Raw genomic sequence first — 18,658 nt, 5'->3', positions numbered from 1 at the left:
CAGAGAGGGAGGGTGGTCTCTCCTTGGGACCCCTGGGAAGGCGTATTCCTAGCAGCACCTTGAGGGGGCGGGGCCTGGTCCTACGGCGTGGGGGCGGCGCGGTCCGGAGGGCAGCGAAGGCGAGCAAGAAAGGGCACCGCGCGGCCGTCGGCGCCCGGGTGGCAGGCGGAAGTGAGTTGAGCGGCTCCCGGCGACGGGGGCGCAGGGGTCCGGCGCGGCGGAAGTGACGCCACCCGGGCGTGTCGGCCCGGGTGTGCAGTCTGCGCAAGCTCGGTGCAGGCTGGAGGGGCGGGGCGTGCGGCCGTTTCCGCTTCCGGTCCGTCTCTGCCTTTGGTTGCTTCCCGTCTGTTCCGCGGCTCCCCTCCCCCGCCCGGTTCTACGCGGCCCCTCTCGGGCGCCGGGGCGGCGGGGCCGTCGTTTTGCGGCCCTCTGTGCCTCCGTGCGTCGGCGCGCGCCCCGTGACTCCAAGGGGGCAGGGGGTTGATCGCTATGGTCCCCGGGAAGCAGGCGTGAGAGTGCGAGGTGAGCGCGGCGGGGTCGCCGGCGTTCGCGGGGGCAGGCGGGGAGCGGCCGGGTCCGCCCCAGGCTCGGGCCTTGGCTGCGGTGCGCACGGGTTCCGGCGGGCCCCCGGTCCTGGGTGTCTGCCCTCGGCTTCCGACCGTCTCTGGACGCCTTTGTGTCTCTGTCTCGGCGGCCTTCCGCTGCCCCTGACTCTGCCGCGGGTGACCATCTGCCGTGTGACTGCCTCCGCGTCGGCGTCTCCGTGTGCCTGACCCACGGTCTCTGTCTGCCTGTCCTATCCCCGTTTCTGATGGTCAGTGTTTCCGTTCGCTTGCCCCTCTCTGGGTTTTTTCTTCAGCCCTCCCCTCCAGATCCCTCTGCCTCGAGCGCATCTCTCTCCCTTTCTCTGCCTTCGCGTCTCAGTTCTGTCTCCGTCCCCATCACCTCCATCCAACCCCAAAGCCCCTCGCCGCCGAGTCTGTTTGTTCTGGAGTCTGCTCTCTTTCCCTTCCCCCCAGGACCTTGAGTCTGTAGTGTAGTGGAACCAAGCCGGATGGTTGTTAACTTGCGGTATTTGGGAGGCGATTTCTCTTAGTTTTCTGGTCTTTAAAATGGGGGTCTTAACAGTTACCGTTTCATAGGGTCACTGTGTATATCAGTTGAGCCATGCTTGTAAAGCACCTGCGCAGTGCATGATACATAAAAAGAGCGTAATTACTGGGAGGTCTGTGTTACTTGTAGATTTTCTGTTCTACACAATATTTGATGCCCATCGTCTGGGCGCACTTGGTGAGTGTTGCCATAACGTTTGTACTGCATTTAAGCTAATATTTTTCCTTAAATCCACTTACTTTGAAAAACATTGCCTCCTTCTAAGCAGTGTCTCTAAAACCCCAGCTTTGATGTGTTAGTGCACTTTAACACACACTGTTGAGATCACGTGTCTTCTGATGCTACCCTTTTGGAACCGTTTTCTGTTTTTTTTTTTTTTTCTCCTGATAATAGCGGCCAATGTTATTGGGTGCCTACTATCTATGGGGCTTGGAGCCAAGCACTTTATGTACCCATCTTATTTGATCAACAGGCCTGCCAGGTAGGAATTTCTTGCCTTCATTTCCTAGTTGGGCAAAGTGAATCTCAAGAAGGTTGCTTTATTGACTGCTGATGTGGCCGGGATTTGGACACAAGATTTCCCATATTCTATCTGATATATCTTGTCTCTTATTCTCTGTCCAGGTTACCACCTCTTTCTCTTTCAAGTCCTCTCTCTTTCCTGTTTGTCCTTTTGTCTCCCTATCTTAACATGTTTCAGATGTCTGTGTTTTATTGTGTCTTTGTCTGGTTTGCTACGTTTTGGTGTCACTCCTTCTGTCTAGATTTCTCTCCACCTCTTTTTGTTTATTTCTCGTTCACTTTTCTGCCATTCTTCTCTCTGTTTGTCACTTCGTTTCTTAGTCTTGGTGTGTCTGTCCAAGCCTTTCTTGGGGCCCTGGCCATCTCTTTTCAGCTGTTTGCGTCTCTGAGAACCTGGCTGTCTGGTCTGAGGTGAAAGCAGGGGCCAGCTGGCTGAGGTTGACTCGTGAGCCACATGGGGGTCAGAGACCACATTTGTCTGAACGTGGCTTTTCCCAACATAGAAGCTGTCCCGGAGGAGTCATTCAATAAATAAGGAAGGAAGGAAGGAAAGGAGAGAGAGCAGGAAAGACCTCTGGAGAATTAGGGGTAAAGGGCAGCAGGAATCCGAGGCAGAAACAAGGACTCATGGGAGAGCAGGCCAGTGAAGAGATTAGATGATGGGTGGAGAGGGGAGTGGCTCCAGGGCAGCAGGAGTGTGGGGAATGCTAGGGAATTGAGCGTCCCACCAGTGGGGGCAGCTGCAGGCTCAGGGGAGGAGAGATGAGGAACCTGGGAGGCCCCAGTCACTGGGTCCCAGTGTCAGGCTGCTCACTAAGCATTATCTCACCTAGCACTGCATGCAGTTTTACCAGACTCTGGAGTAGATGAGAAGTCTGGGGCTCATGGAGGTTCAAGCAAGTCACTAGTAAAGGCAGTGCAGAGATTCAAACCTAAACATGCTTGAACTCCAGAATTTACCCATTTAACTTTTAAGTTAATCTAAATGAAATTAACCTGAGCTCAACAGAGGGCGATGAGAACGGGAAGGCGGGAATCAAGCAATGAGGATGCCGAGTGAGCACTCACATGGCGTTACCTTGTGCCGTTGTCGTGCCGTTGTCACTGTGTGCTTTATACACTAACTCAGTCCTCACAAGGGCTCCAGGACTCATAGCCACCTTGCAAGAGAGGAAATGGAGTCACAGAAAAGTCAGTTCCCTTGCCTTGGGACATAGACTCATCCCCCACCCCCAGTGGCCAGGCTCTGATCACCAAGGAGGTCAGTCTCTCCAAGAAGCCTCAGACAGTTCCTGAACTGTAACACAGTCTAAGTCTCAGAGAATCAGACAAATAAATATAAAACCATGAGGGTGGCAGTCTCCAGGCAGCAATGATGGTGGGTTCTGGGTGGAGACCTGGAAGGAAATGTTGAGCTGTACCCTTGGGGTAAGCTGGGAGTACACAGGTGAGAAGCTGAAGAGGTAGTGAGTAGGGCAGGAGGAACCATTTTATAAAGCCGGCATTCCTAGCTCCCTCTCCGTTTGTCGGGTCCTTCCAGTTCCCTGGAGTGTCACACCACATAAAGCCAAGGTGTCCAAAGGCTAGTAGGCACCTGAGCTGCGGCTGCAGGCTCTGCCTCATTGAACCAAGACCCCAAGCAGGAAGGAGCTGGGCAAGTTTGAGGAACTGGAACTCGATGCCTTCATGTGAAGGCAGCGTTAAGGCAGGACAGAGCCTTTTGGCCACAGTCAGGACCTCATCCGTGACCCTGAGAGCAGTGGGTGTTCAGGCTGGGCAGCCCCCCCCATCCAGGTGGTGCCTCCAAAGCCCCCTTCTCTTCTCAGATGCGGTGATCTGCTCCCCAGCCTCCTTCAATCAGCTGCCTCTGCACGCCCCAGGGGACCCGCCCCCTCGCCATCGGGCATCATGTCGACCTCTTCGTTGAGGCGCCAGATGAAGAACATTGTCCACAACTACTCGGAGGCGGAGATCAAGGTCCGCGAAGCCACAAGCAACGACCCGTGGGGCCCGTCCAGCTCCCTCATGTCTGAGATCGCTGACCTCACCTACAACGTCGTTGCCTTCTCGGAGATCATGAGCATGATCTGGAAGCGGCTCAACGACCACGGCAAGAATTGGAGGCACGTGTACAAGGTTGGTGGCCCTTGCCCTGCCCTAGGGCCAGGCTCTCACGCAGACTCCTGTGGGTGGGATGGGTGTCTGACGAGGGTTACCGGCTGCTTGAGGGCCTGACCTTCCAGTTGACGTTCCGTGTTTCTATAGAGAAGCTCCCTTCTTTCTTTTTCTGTTTTTTAAATGAATCAAGACAACACATATAGCATGTTTAAGTCTTAGAACCTTGTCATTCAGACTTATTCCAAAGTAAGCGGCTCATTCATAAGATTTGTACATTTAAGGTCCAAGAGGGTGTTCAGTGTCCTCTCACCAGTATCCTCAGCCACCCATCTCCTTTCCTCAGAGGCAGCCAATGTCCCATCTCCTGGGGGCAGTCCATGCCTGGACGCTCGAGCGGAGGAGAACTCGGGTGCCTCCTGCTCCTCTCTGTCTCTTCCACAGAGGCGGTTGCCTTCTACACCTTACTTCTTGCCTTGCTCTTTCCATTTAAAGATGCGTTAGAACAACTCGTTGACTCTCAGCTGGGCTGTAACACGGGCAATGGGGCGGGCTCACTGGGCTGTGTAAAGTCTGCTTCCGTTTATAGGGCATGTCAGGGAAGGCAGAACTGAGGGATTGAAAAGCAGTGGCATATTGGTGTTTGCCAGGAATTGGGGGGCAGGGTTGATTACAGAGGGGCAGCAGGAGGGGTTTTCAGGGCAAGGCAACTCCTTGCATATTGATCCTTGTGTGGCTCCACAGCTGTCTGTGTTTGTCAGAACTCAGAGCTGGACTATGAAAGGAGCAAAGCACTGCTCAATCACAAAAAGGTAAACTGAGTGTATCTTAGAGATTGTTTCCCAGCAGACATTAAAAAAAAGTATACAATTTTTTTTATAAAATGCACAGTATTTCACAGTAGGGGTGGCTGATAATTTATTTAACTATTTCCATATTGATGGAATTTTAACTGGTTTACCATGTTTTGCTTTTACAAGTAAGATTGCCTTGTATATCCTTGTACATTTGTCGTTTTCTGGAAGTGAGATTCTTGGGTCAAAGGGCACGTGCCTTTGTGGTTTGATAAAAGTGAACAGATTGCTGTCCGTGGAAGCAGACCAGGCCCCCCTTGGGGATAGTTCAGGCTCACAATAAAGCAAGTTCTGCAGCCAAGCGATTCACAAGTTTCTTGGTTTCCCAGTGCATGTAAAAGGTATGTTTGCATTCTCCCATAATCTGTTAAAGTGTGCAGTAAGAATTAAGTCTAGGGAACCATTGTACATACTTTAATTAAAATGTGACACAGAGACACAAAGTGAGCACACCACGCCAGGCTGTTGAGAAAATGGAGCTGGTAGACTTGCTCAGGGCAGGGTTGCCACAGACCTTCAGTTTTAATCAATGCAATATCTGTGAAGCACACTGAAATGAGTTGTGCCTGTGCTCGCCCCTGGTAATCCCTGAGTGTACCTTAATTCAGTTCAGTGAAAAAATCTTACGCTTTGAGCTAAACAGATCTGCAGACAGGGCTCTGTGCGTGGGTTTCCAGTCTGTGACTGTTCTCTGGAGGGGTCTGGGGCTGGTGTCGCCCGTGTTTTTCCATGTTAGAGTGAAGTGGTGAGAGCAGCATGGGCTCAGTCAGGTCCTGGGCGTCCCTCTGGGCTCTGGAAGCACTTGGTGAGCAGGTACATGTCAGACCCTGGCAGCAGGGGTTGGCAGGAAGGCTCAAGCTGTGTGGCTGCTGCTGCTGCTGCTACTTCTTCAGCACATGTTTGTTGAGGGCCCCTCTCCGTTTGTAGTGGTGGGCGAGAGAGATGTGACCCTGCTCTCACGGAGCCCCCAGCCTGGTCAGAGACATCATCAATCGCCCGGCCTAGGTGGGGCGGGCGGGGCGGGGGGGGGCAGGAATGCCTTTCTGGGGTGTAGGTGTCATGCCTGGGCCTGGAGGTGGAGGATGCACGACCGTGAGGTCAGGTGGCCTAATCTCCGTGTCTCCAGAACAGAGGTGCCTCCCGTCTCTGTATCTGGGACTGGATTCTAGGACACCCGTCCAGCTGTGTGCTCTGTGGGGAGCTCAGGACCAGGGCTTTTTGCCTGCAGGGGCTCCAGAGGGGGCTTGGCTTCTCCTCCTGGCGCTGCACTTAGATTGATGTGCGACCAGTCATCTGTGTCCTTGCACAGCGGAGCTCATGAGACTCGTGAGGAGTAGACAGGTGCTTCTGCTGGGCAGGGCGGACACAGGGCATCCGCTCAGCCAGTGGGGTCTGCAGCCCCGCCCCCCAGGCTGCTCTCCCCGGGGCCTGCTGTATTTCTCCCCATTTCAGTAATGAGCACACTGAGGGAGGCCACAGTGTGTACATTTTTGAGGCCCATTTCCTCTGGCTTGTCTGAAGGTCTGTCTGATAAGCCAGGTCTGTTCAGTTCCCCGATCAAGTCTCGATTTTTGTGAGGGCTGAAGGGCTGTGTGGTGTTTGTCCTGCCCAGTGTGGGGAAGGAGACCCACAGTGTGGAGGCAAGGAGGGACAGGGCCTGCTGGGCTGGGGGGGCGAGTGTGAAGGGAAGTGAGTCCTCAGCAGGGGTTTTGAAACACTGCACTGGCAGCAGGCAATGGGAAGGCCTGGGGCCCATGGGAGCCAGCTGGCCGGGTGGCGTGGGCGTGGCGGGGGTTGCTGGGAGGGAGTGGCAGGGGAGGGGCTGGGCCGGCTCTGGGCAGCCCAGGATTTTCTAGGAGCAAAGGGGAACCCCCAGAGGGGTTCAGGCAGAAATACGGCTGAGGCTTCCTGTAGACTGGCCCACACTTAGCTGGGCGGGGGTCCGAGACCTCCAGCAGCCTGTGAGTCCATGGCGCTTGCTTGGGCTCTGTTGGGGGTCCGCCTGATGACCAGTGCTGGCACCGTCCCTTCCCACTACCATTGTGCTTGTGGCTTCAGCTCTCGATAGTGGTCGGGCAGGAGTGGTCTTTCCTGTTTGGTGGATGGGAAACTGAGGCCAGGAAGGGGCAGTGGTGCTTAACCCTGGTTGGTGCTACCTGCTTCCCTGAGGAGTACGGGGTCTCAGAAGTTTTGAGGTCGGTCAGCAGAGGAGGCCCGTGCTACCTGGTTTGGACCGTAAGGTTGCATTGGCATGCAGCCACACCCCTGTCTGTGTGCTGTCGGTGGCTGCTTCCATCCCAGGTGGCAGGGATGGCCATACCAGGACATCCTTGGCAAAGCTGTTTTAAATATTGACAGAAGAAATAGGCTTATCCAATTGCACATTGCTTTTTTAGTTCCTGATTTTTCTTTTTTTTTTTTTTGGATCAGGGCATTGCATCCAAAACCAGTCTTGAGCAGGTGGCTTGAGTAGTTTTGCCCGTGTGTACCCTTACATCACCGCCCCAAGATAGAGAGGGAGGATGTTTCCAGAGGGGCTGCCGTGTCGTCAGTCGTGTGGGGCCGTGGGGCTTGTGGTCTCGTGTCTGCTTCCCTTGCTGCCCGTCATGTCCGTGCAAGCCTGTGGGGTTGCGTGTAGCCATAATGTGCCGACTCGTTTATGCCATGTGTGTGGTCTTCCCATCAGGTGGATTTGCTACCTCTTACCTAGGCATTCTTTTGGTGGGCATTTGGGTTATTTCCAAGTCCACAGTCTTTTGACCACAATGCAAAGTTAAGAAAGCTCTGAGAAACAGAAGATTTTCTCGTAATTGACTTGGTGATGCCATCTGAGCTGAGCTGAGGTAGGTTACTTAGGTTGTCTCTGATGGTCCCACTTAGCAAGACTATTTGTAAGTGCTCCACTGGGGAATGTGTGTGCACAGTCTTATCAGGCTGAGTTCTGGAAAATTCTGAGTCCTGAAACACAGCTGATCCAAGTACTTTGGATAAGAGGCCTGGACTGGTGCCTGCCCCACAGGCTTGGTGTGATAAGGCATAGAAATTGCTGTGCTTGTTTCCTTTCTCCTCTAATCTGTGAACACCTCCAGGGTGAGGGCGAGTTCCAGACTAATCTCCACTCACAGATGTAAGAGGTCTGCCGAGGGCCTGGCCGGGTCTAGGTCCTCCCCTCCAATGGCGGGGAAGATGCTGCGGACCCCCACACAGCAGTTTCCTGCCAGATTTCACAGTGGCCCAGACAGAAGACAACAGAAGTGATGGGCTGACCTCCCCCTCTGTGCCTCTACTCTGGATGGGGCTTTGGGGCTCCAGGGACCCCTCCGTGAATTTGCAGGCTTTAAGGTGTGCCTTTTTCCCTGAGGACCCTCCAGGGTGTGAGCCACAGAAGCCATCCTACCAGGAGGGGTCCCATGCGCTTTTGTTTCTTCCATTTCATTTTAACTTTTTGAAAAGGGAATACATTCTCATGTTACGGCACCTGAAAGGTATCGGAGGGTGCACATGGGAAAGAAGCGTCTCCAGCCTGTTCTCTTGTGCTCCCTGAGCCTGGCTGGGGATAGTGTCCTTCCTGGGGGCGCATGCTTGGACAACTGGGAAGGAGCCCTCCTTTAGCAGCTCCCCGCTCGGTCGTTCACAGAAGTGTTCCACACCAGTATGGCTTTCTGACATTTAATGACGACGACATATTTCAGATTTGCAGAACCATACAGAACCAAACCAGTGTGCTATGTGCCCGCGAACATGAGTTAGCAGCACTTTTTTTTTTTCTTGTTACTTTAGAATTTTCATTAAAAAAAAATGGAGCAGGTTTTGTGCCATTGAATGAAGCCAGCCAGAACAGAAGTGGACATAGCTGCCGTTTCCCACATTTTAAAAATTGAGTTTTTTTTTTAAGTGTACAATTCAGTGGTTTGTAGAGTATCACAAGCTGTGCAGCTATCACCCCTGTCTCACTCCCGGATGTTTTCTATTCTCAGAACAAGCCCCGTAACAAGCCTGCCCTCAGCCTGTGGCAACACCAGTGTACTTTCTGTCTCTGCATTTGCTTTTTCTGGACGTTTCATAGGCGTGAGCTGTGCAGCATGTGGGCTTTTGTGTCTGGCTTGTTTCCCTTGCATCGCGTTGTCTGGTTCGTCCACGTTGCAGCATCTGTTAGAACTTCCCATCTGTGGGGAGGCCACATTTTCTTTCTTGCTCACCTGCCAGTGGATGCGCTCGTCATCCCAGCCTGAGCAGCTCCCGTGGACCCCACAGTGTCCGCAGTGTGCTCGAAGGCCATGGGAGTGACCCTGAGTGACCCTGAGTGACTCTGGGTGACCCCGAGGCCCCCAGGTGACGTGAGTGCGCGTCGCCCGCCCGCTGCCCGCAGGCCATGACGCTGATGGAGTACCTGATCAAGACGGGCTCTGAGCGCGTGTCGCAGCAGTGCAAGGAGAACATGTACGCCGTGCAGACGCTCAAGGACTTCCAGTATGTCGACCGGGATGGCAAGGACCAGGGCGTGAACGTGCGTGAGAAGGCCAAGCAGCTGGTGGCCTTGCTGCGTGACGAGGACCGGCTGCGGGAGGAGCGTGCCCACGCCCTCAAGACCAAGGAGAAGCTGGCGCAGACCGCCACCGGTGAGCCTGCCACCCACTGCCCCTGAGCCTGCCGGCCCGGCATCCTTCCTTCTGCATCGGCACCCCCACCCCTCCCAGCCCATAGGACCCTGGGGTTCTCGAGTCCCGGCTTCCCTCTGCCTTCTCCTTCCTCTCCCTCTCTCCCTCCCCACTGTGGCGGGACCTGGGCTCTGAGGTACTTTGTTCCGCTAGTCTCCTCAGGCCCTGCATGAGGCCGAGTCCCTGCTCCTGTGGCGCCCCGGGGGCCCCAGAGAACCAGGCAGCAAGCCCCCGGCCCTCCCTGAGAGCAGATGGTGCCTTGAAGAGAAGGAGATGGGGCCATGGGAGAGGGGGCACTGCAGAGTGTGGGGGTCCCAGGCTCACTGGTGCTGGGGGGCATCTGCACAGTGGCCTGAAGGCGGGGTCGTGGGCCTCCACTAGCCTCATGTGGGCAAGGCAGCAGCCAGTGGGGGGCCGGGAGTGCCCGATGCAGCAGGGCGGAGGTTCTCTGCATGGACCTGGTCAGTTAGTCAGACATAGGTGTGTGGGCCCCGAGCTGTGCTGGGAAATGCATGTTTTACTGGGGTCGTGGCCAGAAAAGTTGGAAAAATGGCACCAAGAGCACCAGGAGCTAGTGGAGGGTTTGCAGCAGGAAGGTACGAGGTCCAGGTGGAGGGCAGGTGGTGCAGGTGAAAGCTGGGGGGCAGAGGCTGAGTGGCATTCCCAACAGTTCCCGACTTTGGGATGGAGAAGAGGGAGTGCAGCCTCACCTGGAGGGTGGATGGGCCTGGGTGGAGGAGGCTCTCTGAGGGGAAGGGGCGGCATCTGTCGGGAAGTCCCAGCTTGAGGTTGCCATGGAGATGTGGGGAGGTGGACAGGTGTACGCATCTGGGGCTGGGTGGTGCGGCTGTGTGTGGCCTGCGCAAGTCGAACTGGGCAGCCCACTGGTGGCAGTTAAAGCAGAGAGGCTGTGCTGTGGAGGGTGGGGAGCGCAGGCTGCAGAGTGCAGGCCGTGGGGGCTTCTCAGAGGAGCCGGCGCTCCAGCCACTTGGAGGTGGGGACGAGGGTCACGAGTGGGCCGTGGGGAAGGAGTGGTGCAAGGTGCCACCGGGTGACTCATTATCCCGAGTCTTGCCAGGAAGAGGAGTGGAGAAACGGGGTGTTGGCTGGAAGAGAATTTAGGAGGCCTCAAGAGAAGAGTTTTTAGCAGTCAGGCATCATAGGGCAGGGGTCATCAAATTCCCTGCGAGGGCCTAGAAGTAAAGTCCCTGGCTGTGGGCTCCATGCTGTCTGCCTCCACCGGTCAGCTCTGCTGCTGCAGCCACGGGCCGTACGTGGACCGGCAGGCCTTGCTTGGTGCCAGCCAAGCTTTATTTGTGGACGCTAAAATTTGGATTTCATTTAAGTGTTTACATCATGAAATACTCTTGATTTTACTTTCCCCACAGCCATTTAAAAATATAAAAACCTTCCTTAGCTCCTGGGCTTCACAGAAACAGGAGGCAGCGAACTGTACCTTGCTGGCCTCTGCCCTAGGCTCTGCTCCTGTGGGAAGGCCTTCCCCCACGCTGGGCCCATGTTGGGACGTGGGCGAGGGGTTGCGGGTATTTGCAGGCAGAGCGTGGCAGTGGGGGTGAGCCCGGCACCCACCTGGGAGCCCTGAGAGGGGTGTTTGGGGACCAAGGCAGGGGCCATTTGGGGGTGGGAGGTCAGGGAAGGGATCACAGAGGTGACATCCTCCTGTGTGATAGTGGTCTGCCCCCCACCTTTCTATCTAGCAATCTATCTTCTAGGGGTCACTGTTCACCCTTGCCATCAGCCACTCCTCTCCTCTCTGTCCATCCTTTTCCTCTTTTGTCACATCAGCAGGTCATCCCTGTTCTGACCACGTGTTCCACCCTAAGACCAGCAGTAGCCAGGGCGGCTTGTGTCCAGCCCCGGTCTGGGTGTGGAGAACTGTGGTAGAGCACTGTGTGGGCCGCAGGAAGAGTGGAAGCTGGGGCACTGGGACCAGGTATCAGGCTCAGGCCACTGCTGGCCAGACAGTCAGGGCCTGTCGAGAGGGGAGGGAAGGGTCACGTGTGAGGGGTGGGTTTTGGACTTTGCCCGTGTGAGACAGAAGCCCTGTCTGGGCGGCTTTGGGATTTCTCTCCCTCCTTCCTGTGTCTCCTGAGGCCCTGGAGCAGGGATGTGTCGAGGGTGGGGGCCTGCTCTGGGGGCTGGGGAGCAGAGGCCTGGAGGAGGCTGGGGCTGGGGTCTCGGGGGGATGGGAGCGGGCAGCGGGGCAGTGGGAGGTGCTGGCCCAAGACCCAGAGTTGTGGTCTTCGCACAGGGCCCAGTGGCCTCCCCGGCTCTCCTGCTGGTCCCCAGGACACTGAGAGTGGCCCTCTCTGCCGACTGCCCACTCTTCCTGGCACCTGGGGACCCAAGGGCTCTTCCTTGTCCACTCCCCTCCCACAAGTGGGCCTTGGAGTCCCCAAGTCTGAGCAGATGCTGCTTCCCCTCCCCAGTTCCGATGGTCAGGGTGCTCGTCCTCAACAAGCCCTGGATGCCGGGTCCTCAGGCCCTGCGTGGAGCTTTCGTGGGCTGGGCAGGCCCAAGGTTGAAGACAGGCCTCAGTGCTGCTCTGAGCGTCCCTCCCTCCTGTCTGCTGACTTCTGCCCCTGGTCTGGGCAGTGCTGCCCTCTCTTCCCAACCCTCCTGTGGATGGGACAGCCCTCCACCCCTCCCTGGGGCTGGGCCCACGGGGTCCAGCAGGCAGCTCTTAGGCCCTTTCCAGCTGGGGTCCGGGGAGGCTGGCTTGGGGGCCCTTACCCACCAAGGATTCCCGTGTGGGCTCCCAAGCTACCGTGTGGAGCAGAGGCCCCTTCTGTGGGTCTGGGGATCCTCAGCTCTTCACCCTTTTTCACCTCCGTGTGCTATTTTATCTTGCCCTTTTTAAAAATCATTTAAATTTAAACTTTCCCATTTTGCTGCTGTTGGGTATGCAGTTCAGTGGCATTAGTTACATCTCAGTGTTGTGCCACCACCACCACCTCGATGTCTCAAGGACTCCTCGTGGGTGGGCTCTGCCCCCAGCCCTGCAGACCCTGTGTCTGCTGCCTGTGGAGTCACTCGCTGGCCTGACCCACTCTTTCCCCACCCCCAGCCTCTTCGGCCGCCGTGGGCCCCGGGCCCCCTCCCGAGGCAGAGCAGGCCTGGCCGCAGAGCAGCGGGGAGGAGGAGCTGCAACTCCAGCTGGCCTTGGCCATGAGCAAGGAGGAGGCCGACCAGGTAGGCTGGGCGCCCGGGCGTGGATGGGGCCCGCCATCCCACCTCCTTGGCCTCAGCCCCTCCGTCCTCAGCCTCCCTGGCTCCTCCCGCTCAGCCTCCTCCACGCCGCCCTCCTCCTTTCTCCCTCCTCCTGCCGCCTGTCCACCCCCCATACCGCACTCTTCCCTGACTCTTCCTGTCTCTGCCTGTCTCCCGGTCTGAGCGTCTGTCCATCTGTCCGTCTTTTGCCATCTGCCCTTGCCCTGGGCCGGGTCTCCCCGACACCCCCTCCTCTCTCTCCCGCTCCTCCCCAGCCCCTCCCAGCCCCTCACACTCTCTTTCCCTAGCCCCTGCCCTGCGGCCCCGAGGACGACGTCCAGCTTCAGCTGGCCCTTAGTTTGAGCCGTGAAGAGCATGACAAGGTCAGAGCCCGCTTCCCTGGCCCCTGTCCTCCCCTCAGGCCCTGCCTCCTGCTACTGCAGGGCCTCCTGCCTTGCAGGATTATGAGCAGAGCACGGGTGAACCAGTTCTCTGGGTGCTGGGGCCCTGCCCTCTCCCTACCCCGGCAACCCCATGGCCTCATTGCCTCCACAGGGCAGAACACACTACTCCAGGCAGGTGCCCTTGCCCTTGGCACAGAGTAGGCCCATCCTTGGCCTGTCCTCAGCACGGTCCCCTGTGTGTCTTCACCTCCCTCATTCCCCCGGCCTCCCACACATCCTTTGACCCAGGTGTCCTACCCCCCATCCCCATTCCATACATCGCCACATCCCATTTTAAAGTTTTGGTTGTCTTTGTCAGGGTGGGAGAGGGTCTAGGAGCCTTCCAGTCTGGGGGTCAGGTTGGGGAGTCTGCATACCCTCATGCCCCCTCTCCCTCCCCCTCGAGCACAGGAGGAGCGGATTCGCCGAGGCGATGACCTGAGGCTGCAGATGGCCATTGAGGAGAGCAAGAGGGAGACGGGGGGCAAGGAGGAGGTGAGCGGGGGCCACAGGGGAGCCTGGCTCATTCCCTCCCACTGCTGCAGCATCCCTGTCGATCTGCTCTTGCTCATCCTCGTCTGCGTTTTGTCTGTTCATCCCTCATCTGCTCCGTCTGTGTCCTTGGTCGAGAGCTGAAGAAATGGGGAGTAGGAAGCTCCACCTGCCATCCCGGGTCCTCGGCTCTGGGTCTGCCACCTCTCTGGGGCCTTGGGCATGTGGCCTGCTGTGCCCACAGCTCCCTTGCCTGCTTCTCTGTGTGAGGTGTTGCGAGGCGCTGGGACAGGCTTGGAGCACGGCCTGGGACAGCCGTCGGGGTGGGCTCACTGTGTAAGTGCTAGGCTGGTGTCCGTGCAGCTGGGCCTCGCCGGCCAGGAAGAACCTAACACACAGCACGAGTGCCGGGGAGAGCTGTAAGCTTGTCCCAGGGACCTGCCGAGTGCCAGGCCATGTGCCGGGCACCGTGACGGACTTGCATGCTCCCCTCAGAGCTGCACTCGAGCAGCACGTGGGCAACATCCCCTGCGCACAGCTTGCCGCTCACCGTCCTGAACGTAGCAGCTGCAGCACCAGCCGATTGTTTCTCACAACGCTCGGGTCGCCTGGGCTCATTGGGGTGCTCTGCCCCCTCTCTGCTGTGGTTGCTTCTGTGCATGGCCTGAGCAGGCCCAGAGCCTTTTCCTGGTGCCTGCCCCCCCTGCTGTCTGTCTGCTGGTCGTCGCTGACTGGGTGGGGAGGACTTTGGTTGGCCAGGCCTTAGTTATGTGTTCGCCGTCAGCCTCGTGGTGGGCACGGTGGGCCTGGAAATTCCCCTGAGAGGGTGGGGGGCGCATGTGGGGCAGGCGCAGAGAGGGCAGTGGGGACCATGGCCTGCTGCAGAGGCCGAATGGAGCCCTAGCTCGTGCGGGGCTGGCCCGGGTGGGAGTGGGGCTCTGGCCTGACATCTCGGCCCCCGGGAGCCGTCAGAGGACCCCACAGGGAGAGGCTTGGGTGGGCTTTGAAGGCCCTGGCTGCCCTGCAGGGGTTGGAGTGTGGGTGAGGTGGGCAGGGGGCCAGGCTGGGGCTGTCAGTGTTTGCTGGGACCTGGGTCCTGGGCGGTTGGGGGATGGATAGGTTCCCAGGCTGTTTGGAGGGAGGTGTGTCTTCTCTTAGCTCCCGCCCTGTCTCCCGCCCTTCTTCCGGGACCGGGTAGATGTCTGTGTCCTTCTGCCTCACCTCCACGCGCTCTCTCTCCTTCCTGCAGTCGGCGCTCATGGACCTCGCGGACGTCTTCACGGCCCCCGCCCCCCCACCAACCTCAGACCCCTGGGGAGGCCCCGCCCCCATGGCTGCTGCTGTCCCCACGGCGACCCCTGCCTCGGACCCTTGGGGGGGTCACTCTGTCCCTCCTGCTGCTGACCCCTGGGGTGGTCCGGCCCCCACTCCAGCCTCTGGGGACCCCTGGAGAGCTCCCACCCCAGCTGGGCCCTCGGCTGACCCTTGGGGTGGGACTCCTGCCCCCGCGGCTGGAGAGGGGCCTGCACCTGACCCATGGGGCGGTGCCGACGGTGAGTCCGTGCTAAGGGGGGTTGGCACCCATGGGGGGGGCAGCGATGGGGAGCCCAGGCCTGGGTGTTGGAGAAGACTCCCCAGAGCAGCCTGCGGGAGCTGGCGAGGGAGGCTGGGGGAGGCAGCAGAGGGCTGTGGAGGCTTGGGGGGGGCCTGGGTGAGGCCAAGCCAGGAGGGCCTGGCCCAGGCAAGGCCCAGAGAGATGACAAATGACATGGGCGAGAAAGGAGTCCAGGGCTGGGCAGGGGCGTCCTGAAGGCCTGAGCCAATGGGGGCTTCTGAGGGGAGCCTGGCACTGGAGAGGGGTTTTATTTGTGAACAGCCTTGATTGTTCTTAGAAGAGTGTCCAGTTGTGGGCTGTCTGGTAGCCACTGGCAAGCAGAGGGGACAGAGCCCCTGAACTCCCAGGGGATGGCATTCTGGGTGGGGGTGGGGGCCTTCCAGCCCCCTTACGCTCTCCCTTCCTTACTCAGGTGGGGCCTCCATTAGTGGGCCACCTGCCTCTGATCCCTGGGCACCTGCCCCGGCCTTCTCGGACCCCTGGGGGGGGTCTCCTGCCAAGGCCAGCACCAATGGCACCACAGGTACCTGCAGGCCTCGGGCCTGGAAACTGGGCCCTGGACGGGTGGGGGCAGGCAGCGGCCTTCGGGGTGTGGTGTTTAGACCCCGGGTCCTGAGGGAGAAGGGGCTAGAGGCCTGGGCTGGGGTACCTGTGCAGGTGGGGTGGTACCTGTGCAGGTGGGGCGGCATCTGCAGGAACTTCTGGATCCCCTGCAGCAGCTGAGGGATTTGACCCAGAGCCTGATGAGTTCTCTGACTTTGACCGACTCCGGACGGCTCTGCCGACCTCTGGAAGTAGCACAGGTGAGCAGCCTGCCCTGGCTCCCACCTGCAGCACCGGGTCCTGGGGCCAGCTGGGGTGCTGAAGGGTTTAAAGTTAAGCTAGAGAGAACACACTCCCTGGTGAGAGACTCTCTCCCAGTTTTGAAAAAAGTTTTAAACTTTGATTTGCTTCATCAAGATTCACAAGTGCTACCCTTTTGCCTCTCGTGACCTCAGAGCCCTTCTGCGTCTGCGCAGGCTCATGGCGTCTCACGCCTCTGGCGTAGGCCCCCGGGCACAGTGCTGCCAGCATGCCCCGGCAAGGGGTGTGTGTGGGGTCAACCTGGGCTCTTCTCGTGTGCGTTTTAGGCAAGAGACATCTTATTGGGAACGGGTGCTGTGGCCTGTCACGGACCCTGTAATTTAGAGCACTTCTTTTTTTTTAATAATATATTTTATTTTCAGAACTGTTATAGGTTTACAAAAAATTGCAGGAAAGTGCAGATTTCCCATAGAGTCCCATTTCCTCTGTTACCGGCATCTCACGTTAGTGTGGTGTGTTTGTTACGATGGTGAGCCACTGTTGACACTGAATAGTGACTAAAGTCCATGGTCACATTTGGGTTCGTTCCCGTGTGTGCAGGTCTTAAAGAAGCAGAGCTATCCGAAGCGTGGAGCCTGGCACAGAAACACATTCCAGTTGATTACTTCTCACCCTGTGATGGGGCAGGGCATGGCTTCAGCACGTCCCCTGCCATCCCCCTGATCTGTTGACATGGCTGTCCAAGCTAGTTTTTGTTTTTCTGGGTTCCCCCCCACCCCAATTTGTGCATTTTTTCAGTATGATAGAATTATTAAGTTTACCTAAAAAAGAAGGATGTCAGGCTGACAGGTAGATGCCTTAGGCTGGCCGTGGGAGCCCCACTTGGGACAGGCAGCCCCTGCTCCAACCCCGCCTGGCACACAGCTGAGGATGACACCTGCTGTGGTGCACGTTGCCAGGTCGAGGCACGTCCACACGGGCTCCCGAGGGGCTCTGCTCGGCTCGTTGTACCCTTGGGCATGGGGTGTGCCCTCAGGGAGCCTCAGCTCCTCTTGATGGGCTCTGGGGCCCGGCCCTCGCGGGCAGCCCTGCCAGATCCTAGCTGATGTGGGCACCTCCTGGGGGATCTTGGCTCCCACTCCCGTCTTCCTTGTGCTTCTGGGATGGCCGCTGCTCCCACCGCCCTGAGTACCCTCTCTTTCCTCCTCTTCAGGGGAGCTGGAGCTGCTGGCAGGAGAGGTGCCCGCCCGTAGCCCTGGGACGTTTGACATGAGTGGGGTTGGGGGGTCTCTGGCCGAGGCTGTGGGGAGCCCCCCGGCCGCCACTGCCCCAACTCCCACGCCTCCCACTCGGAAGACGCCAGAGTCATTCTTAGGGCCCAACGCATCCCTTGTTGACCTGGACTCGTTGGTGAGCCGGCCTGGCCCCACACCCCCCGGAGCCAAGGCCTCCAACCCCTTCCTGCCAAGTGGTGAGTGTGGGACCCACTTGCCCTGACCCCTTGCCCTCCTCCCACGCATGCCCATAGTGAGACTCCTTCCCCTCCCTCCCTCCTCCTTTCTTCTCCTGCCTCCCCTCCACCCTCTCCGTGTCCCTGCAGGCCCTTTCCTGGCTCCCAGGAGACTCAGCCTTGATTGGGGGGGATGCTTGTGTGGGTGTATCCACAGTGCACCCCTGACTTGGCCTGGGGGATGGCACGAGGTGGGAGGGATCAGGGTGAGCCCAGTGCCCGCTGGCACCACTGACCCTGCTCTGTCTGTTCTCTCTGCAGGTGCCCCTGCCTCCGGCCCCTCGGTCACCAACCCCTTCCAGCCTGCACCCCCAGCAACGCTAACGCTCAACCAGCTGCGTCTCAGCCCTGTGCCCCCAGTCCTGGGAGCGCCGCCGTCCTACACCTCTCCTCTAGGAGGGGGTCCTGGTCTGCCCCCCATGATGCCCCCGGGACCTCCGGCCCCCAACACTAACCCCTTTCTCCTGTAATCCAGTGGGGAGGGGGCTTGGTGCGGCCCAGCTGCCTCCGTTTCTGCTCCCTGGGAGATCAGTGTTGTGAGTGCATGTGAAATGGGGACCCCCCCCCCACCATAGCCCCCTCCCCGCTCTTGGGGCCCACTCACACTACACCCTCTCCCCGTGACCCCCCCATCTCACCTCCCCACAGCGAAACTGGACCTGGACCTGGGGAGATGGGGGATACTGGCGAGAGGAGGACCCTGTCCTGTGGCATTAGAAGGGGGAGGGACAGCTGGGGGTCCCTCCCCCCCAACCTGAAACTCCTGACCTCCCCCCAAATCAGTGTTCAAGCCTCCTCTTTTCCCTTATGCGCCCCTTGGTGGATCCTTGGTCATGATTTTGGCAACTTCGGGAATAAAGGACAATTCTCATGGGCGTGGCTCCCCCAGACTTCCCTCCATGGCTTGCTCGAGCCCCTGAAACCCCCACTCCAGGCACCCAAGGCTCTGATCCTTGCTTGCCTCTTGGGGTCAGCTGGGGACCGGCTGTCCTGTCAGTAAGCCTTGGTTTCCCTGAGCCTTTGGGGTTTGTTGGGCTGTGTGTGGGGATGTGATTAGGAGGGCAGGGGCCCTGTTGAGGTCAACTCTGACACCTGATGTGGGTGTGAGGTCTGGGAGACCCAAGCTGCAGCGCTGGGAGGTCCGGGGAGTGTCGGCTTCAGTACAGGCCACGTTGTGTTCCAGTGGGATGTCAGGGGGTAGGTTCTGAGGTGGCCGCCTGCCCCCGCCCAGTCCTGGGCCTCAAGGAGGACTCCCTCTCCTTCCTGCTTGAGCCGAGTGGGCACCCAGGCTCCTTGTGTGC

General features: G+C 58.4%; 1 protein-coding gene across 3 annotated transcripts; it reads left to right on the top strand.

Annotated features, from left to right (window-relative positions):
• The first annotated feature begins 265 nt into the window (after nucleotides 1–265).
• EPN1 (epsin 1) lies at nucleotides 266–18,231 on the top strand. Of its 3 annotated transcripts, none has more exons than XM_077130682.1 (11): nucleotides 266–522; nucleotides 3,462–3,771; nucleotides 8,974–9,223; nucleotides 12,351–12,475; nucleotides 12,802–12,876; nucleotides 13,348–13,431; nucleotides 14,678–14,981; nucleotides 15,456–15,566; nucleotides 15,760–15,846; nucleotides 17,061–17,318; nucleotides 17,619–18,231. In XM_077130682.1, exons 2-11 carry the CDS (start codon nucleotides 3,544–3,546, stop codon nucleotides 17,825–17,827), a joined length of 1,731 nt encoding a protein of 576 aa, XP_076986797.1. In that variant the 5' UTR covers nucleotides 266–522; nucleotides 3,462–3,543; the 3' UTR covers nucleotides 17,828–18,231. The 3 variants fall into 3 exon arrangements, with proteins under 3 accessions (XP_076986797.1, XP_076986796.1, XP_076986795.1); XM_077130681.1 differs by lacking the exon at nucleotides 266–522 and adding an exon at nucleotides 1,514–1,594 and having other exon boundaries at nucleotides 15,763–15,846; XM_077130680.1 differs by lacking the exon at nucleotides 266–522 and adding an exon at nucleotides 1,514–1,594.
• Nucleotides 18,232–18,658: the final 427 nt, after the last annotated feature.

This window comes from Tamandua tetradactyla, chromosome 16, assembly GCF_023851605.1.
Source record: "Tamandua tetradactyla isolate mTamTet1 chromosome 16, mTamTet1.pri, whole genome shotgun sequence".
In the NCBI taxonomy this organism is placed as follows: domain Eukaryota; kingdom Metazoa; phylum Chordata; class Mammalia; order Pilosa; family Myrmecophagidae; genus Tamandua; species Tamandua tetradactyla.
The sequence above is the reverse complement of the archived record's forward strand: the minus strand, read 5'-3'. Positions and strand labels throughout refer to the sequence as shown.

What these genes read in the sequence shown, in the direction of transcription:
- EPN1 (XM_077130680.1), top strand. Translation starts at nt 1,536, where the DNA reads ATGGGGCTTGGAGCCAAGCACTTTATGTACCCATCTTATTTGATCAAC. An exon ending in GCAAGGAGGAGGCCGACCAG is followed by an intron (nt 12,476 to 12,801) that starts GTAGGCTGGGCG and finishes CTCTTTCCCTAG; the next exon opens with CCCCTGCCCTGCGGCCCCGA. An exon ending in CAACCCCTTCCTGCCAAGTG is followed by an intron (nt 17,319 to 17,618) that starts GTGAGTGTGGGA and finishes TTCTCTCTGCAG; the next exon opens with GTGCCCCTGCCTCCGGCCCC.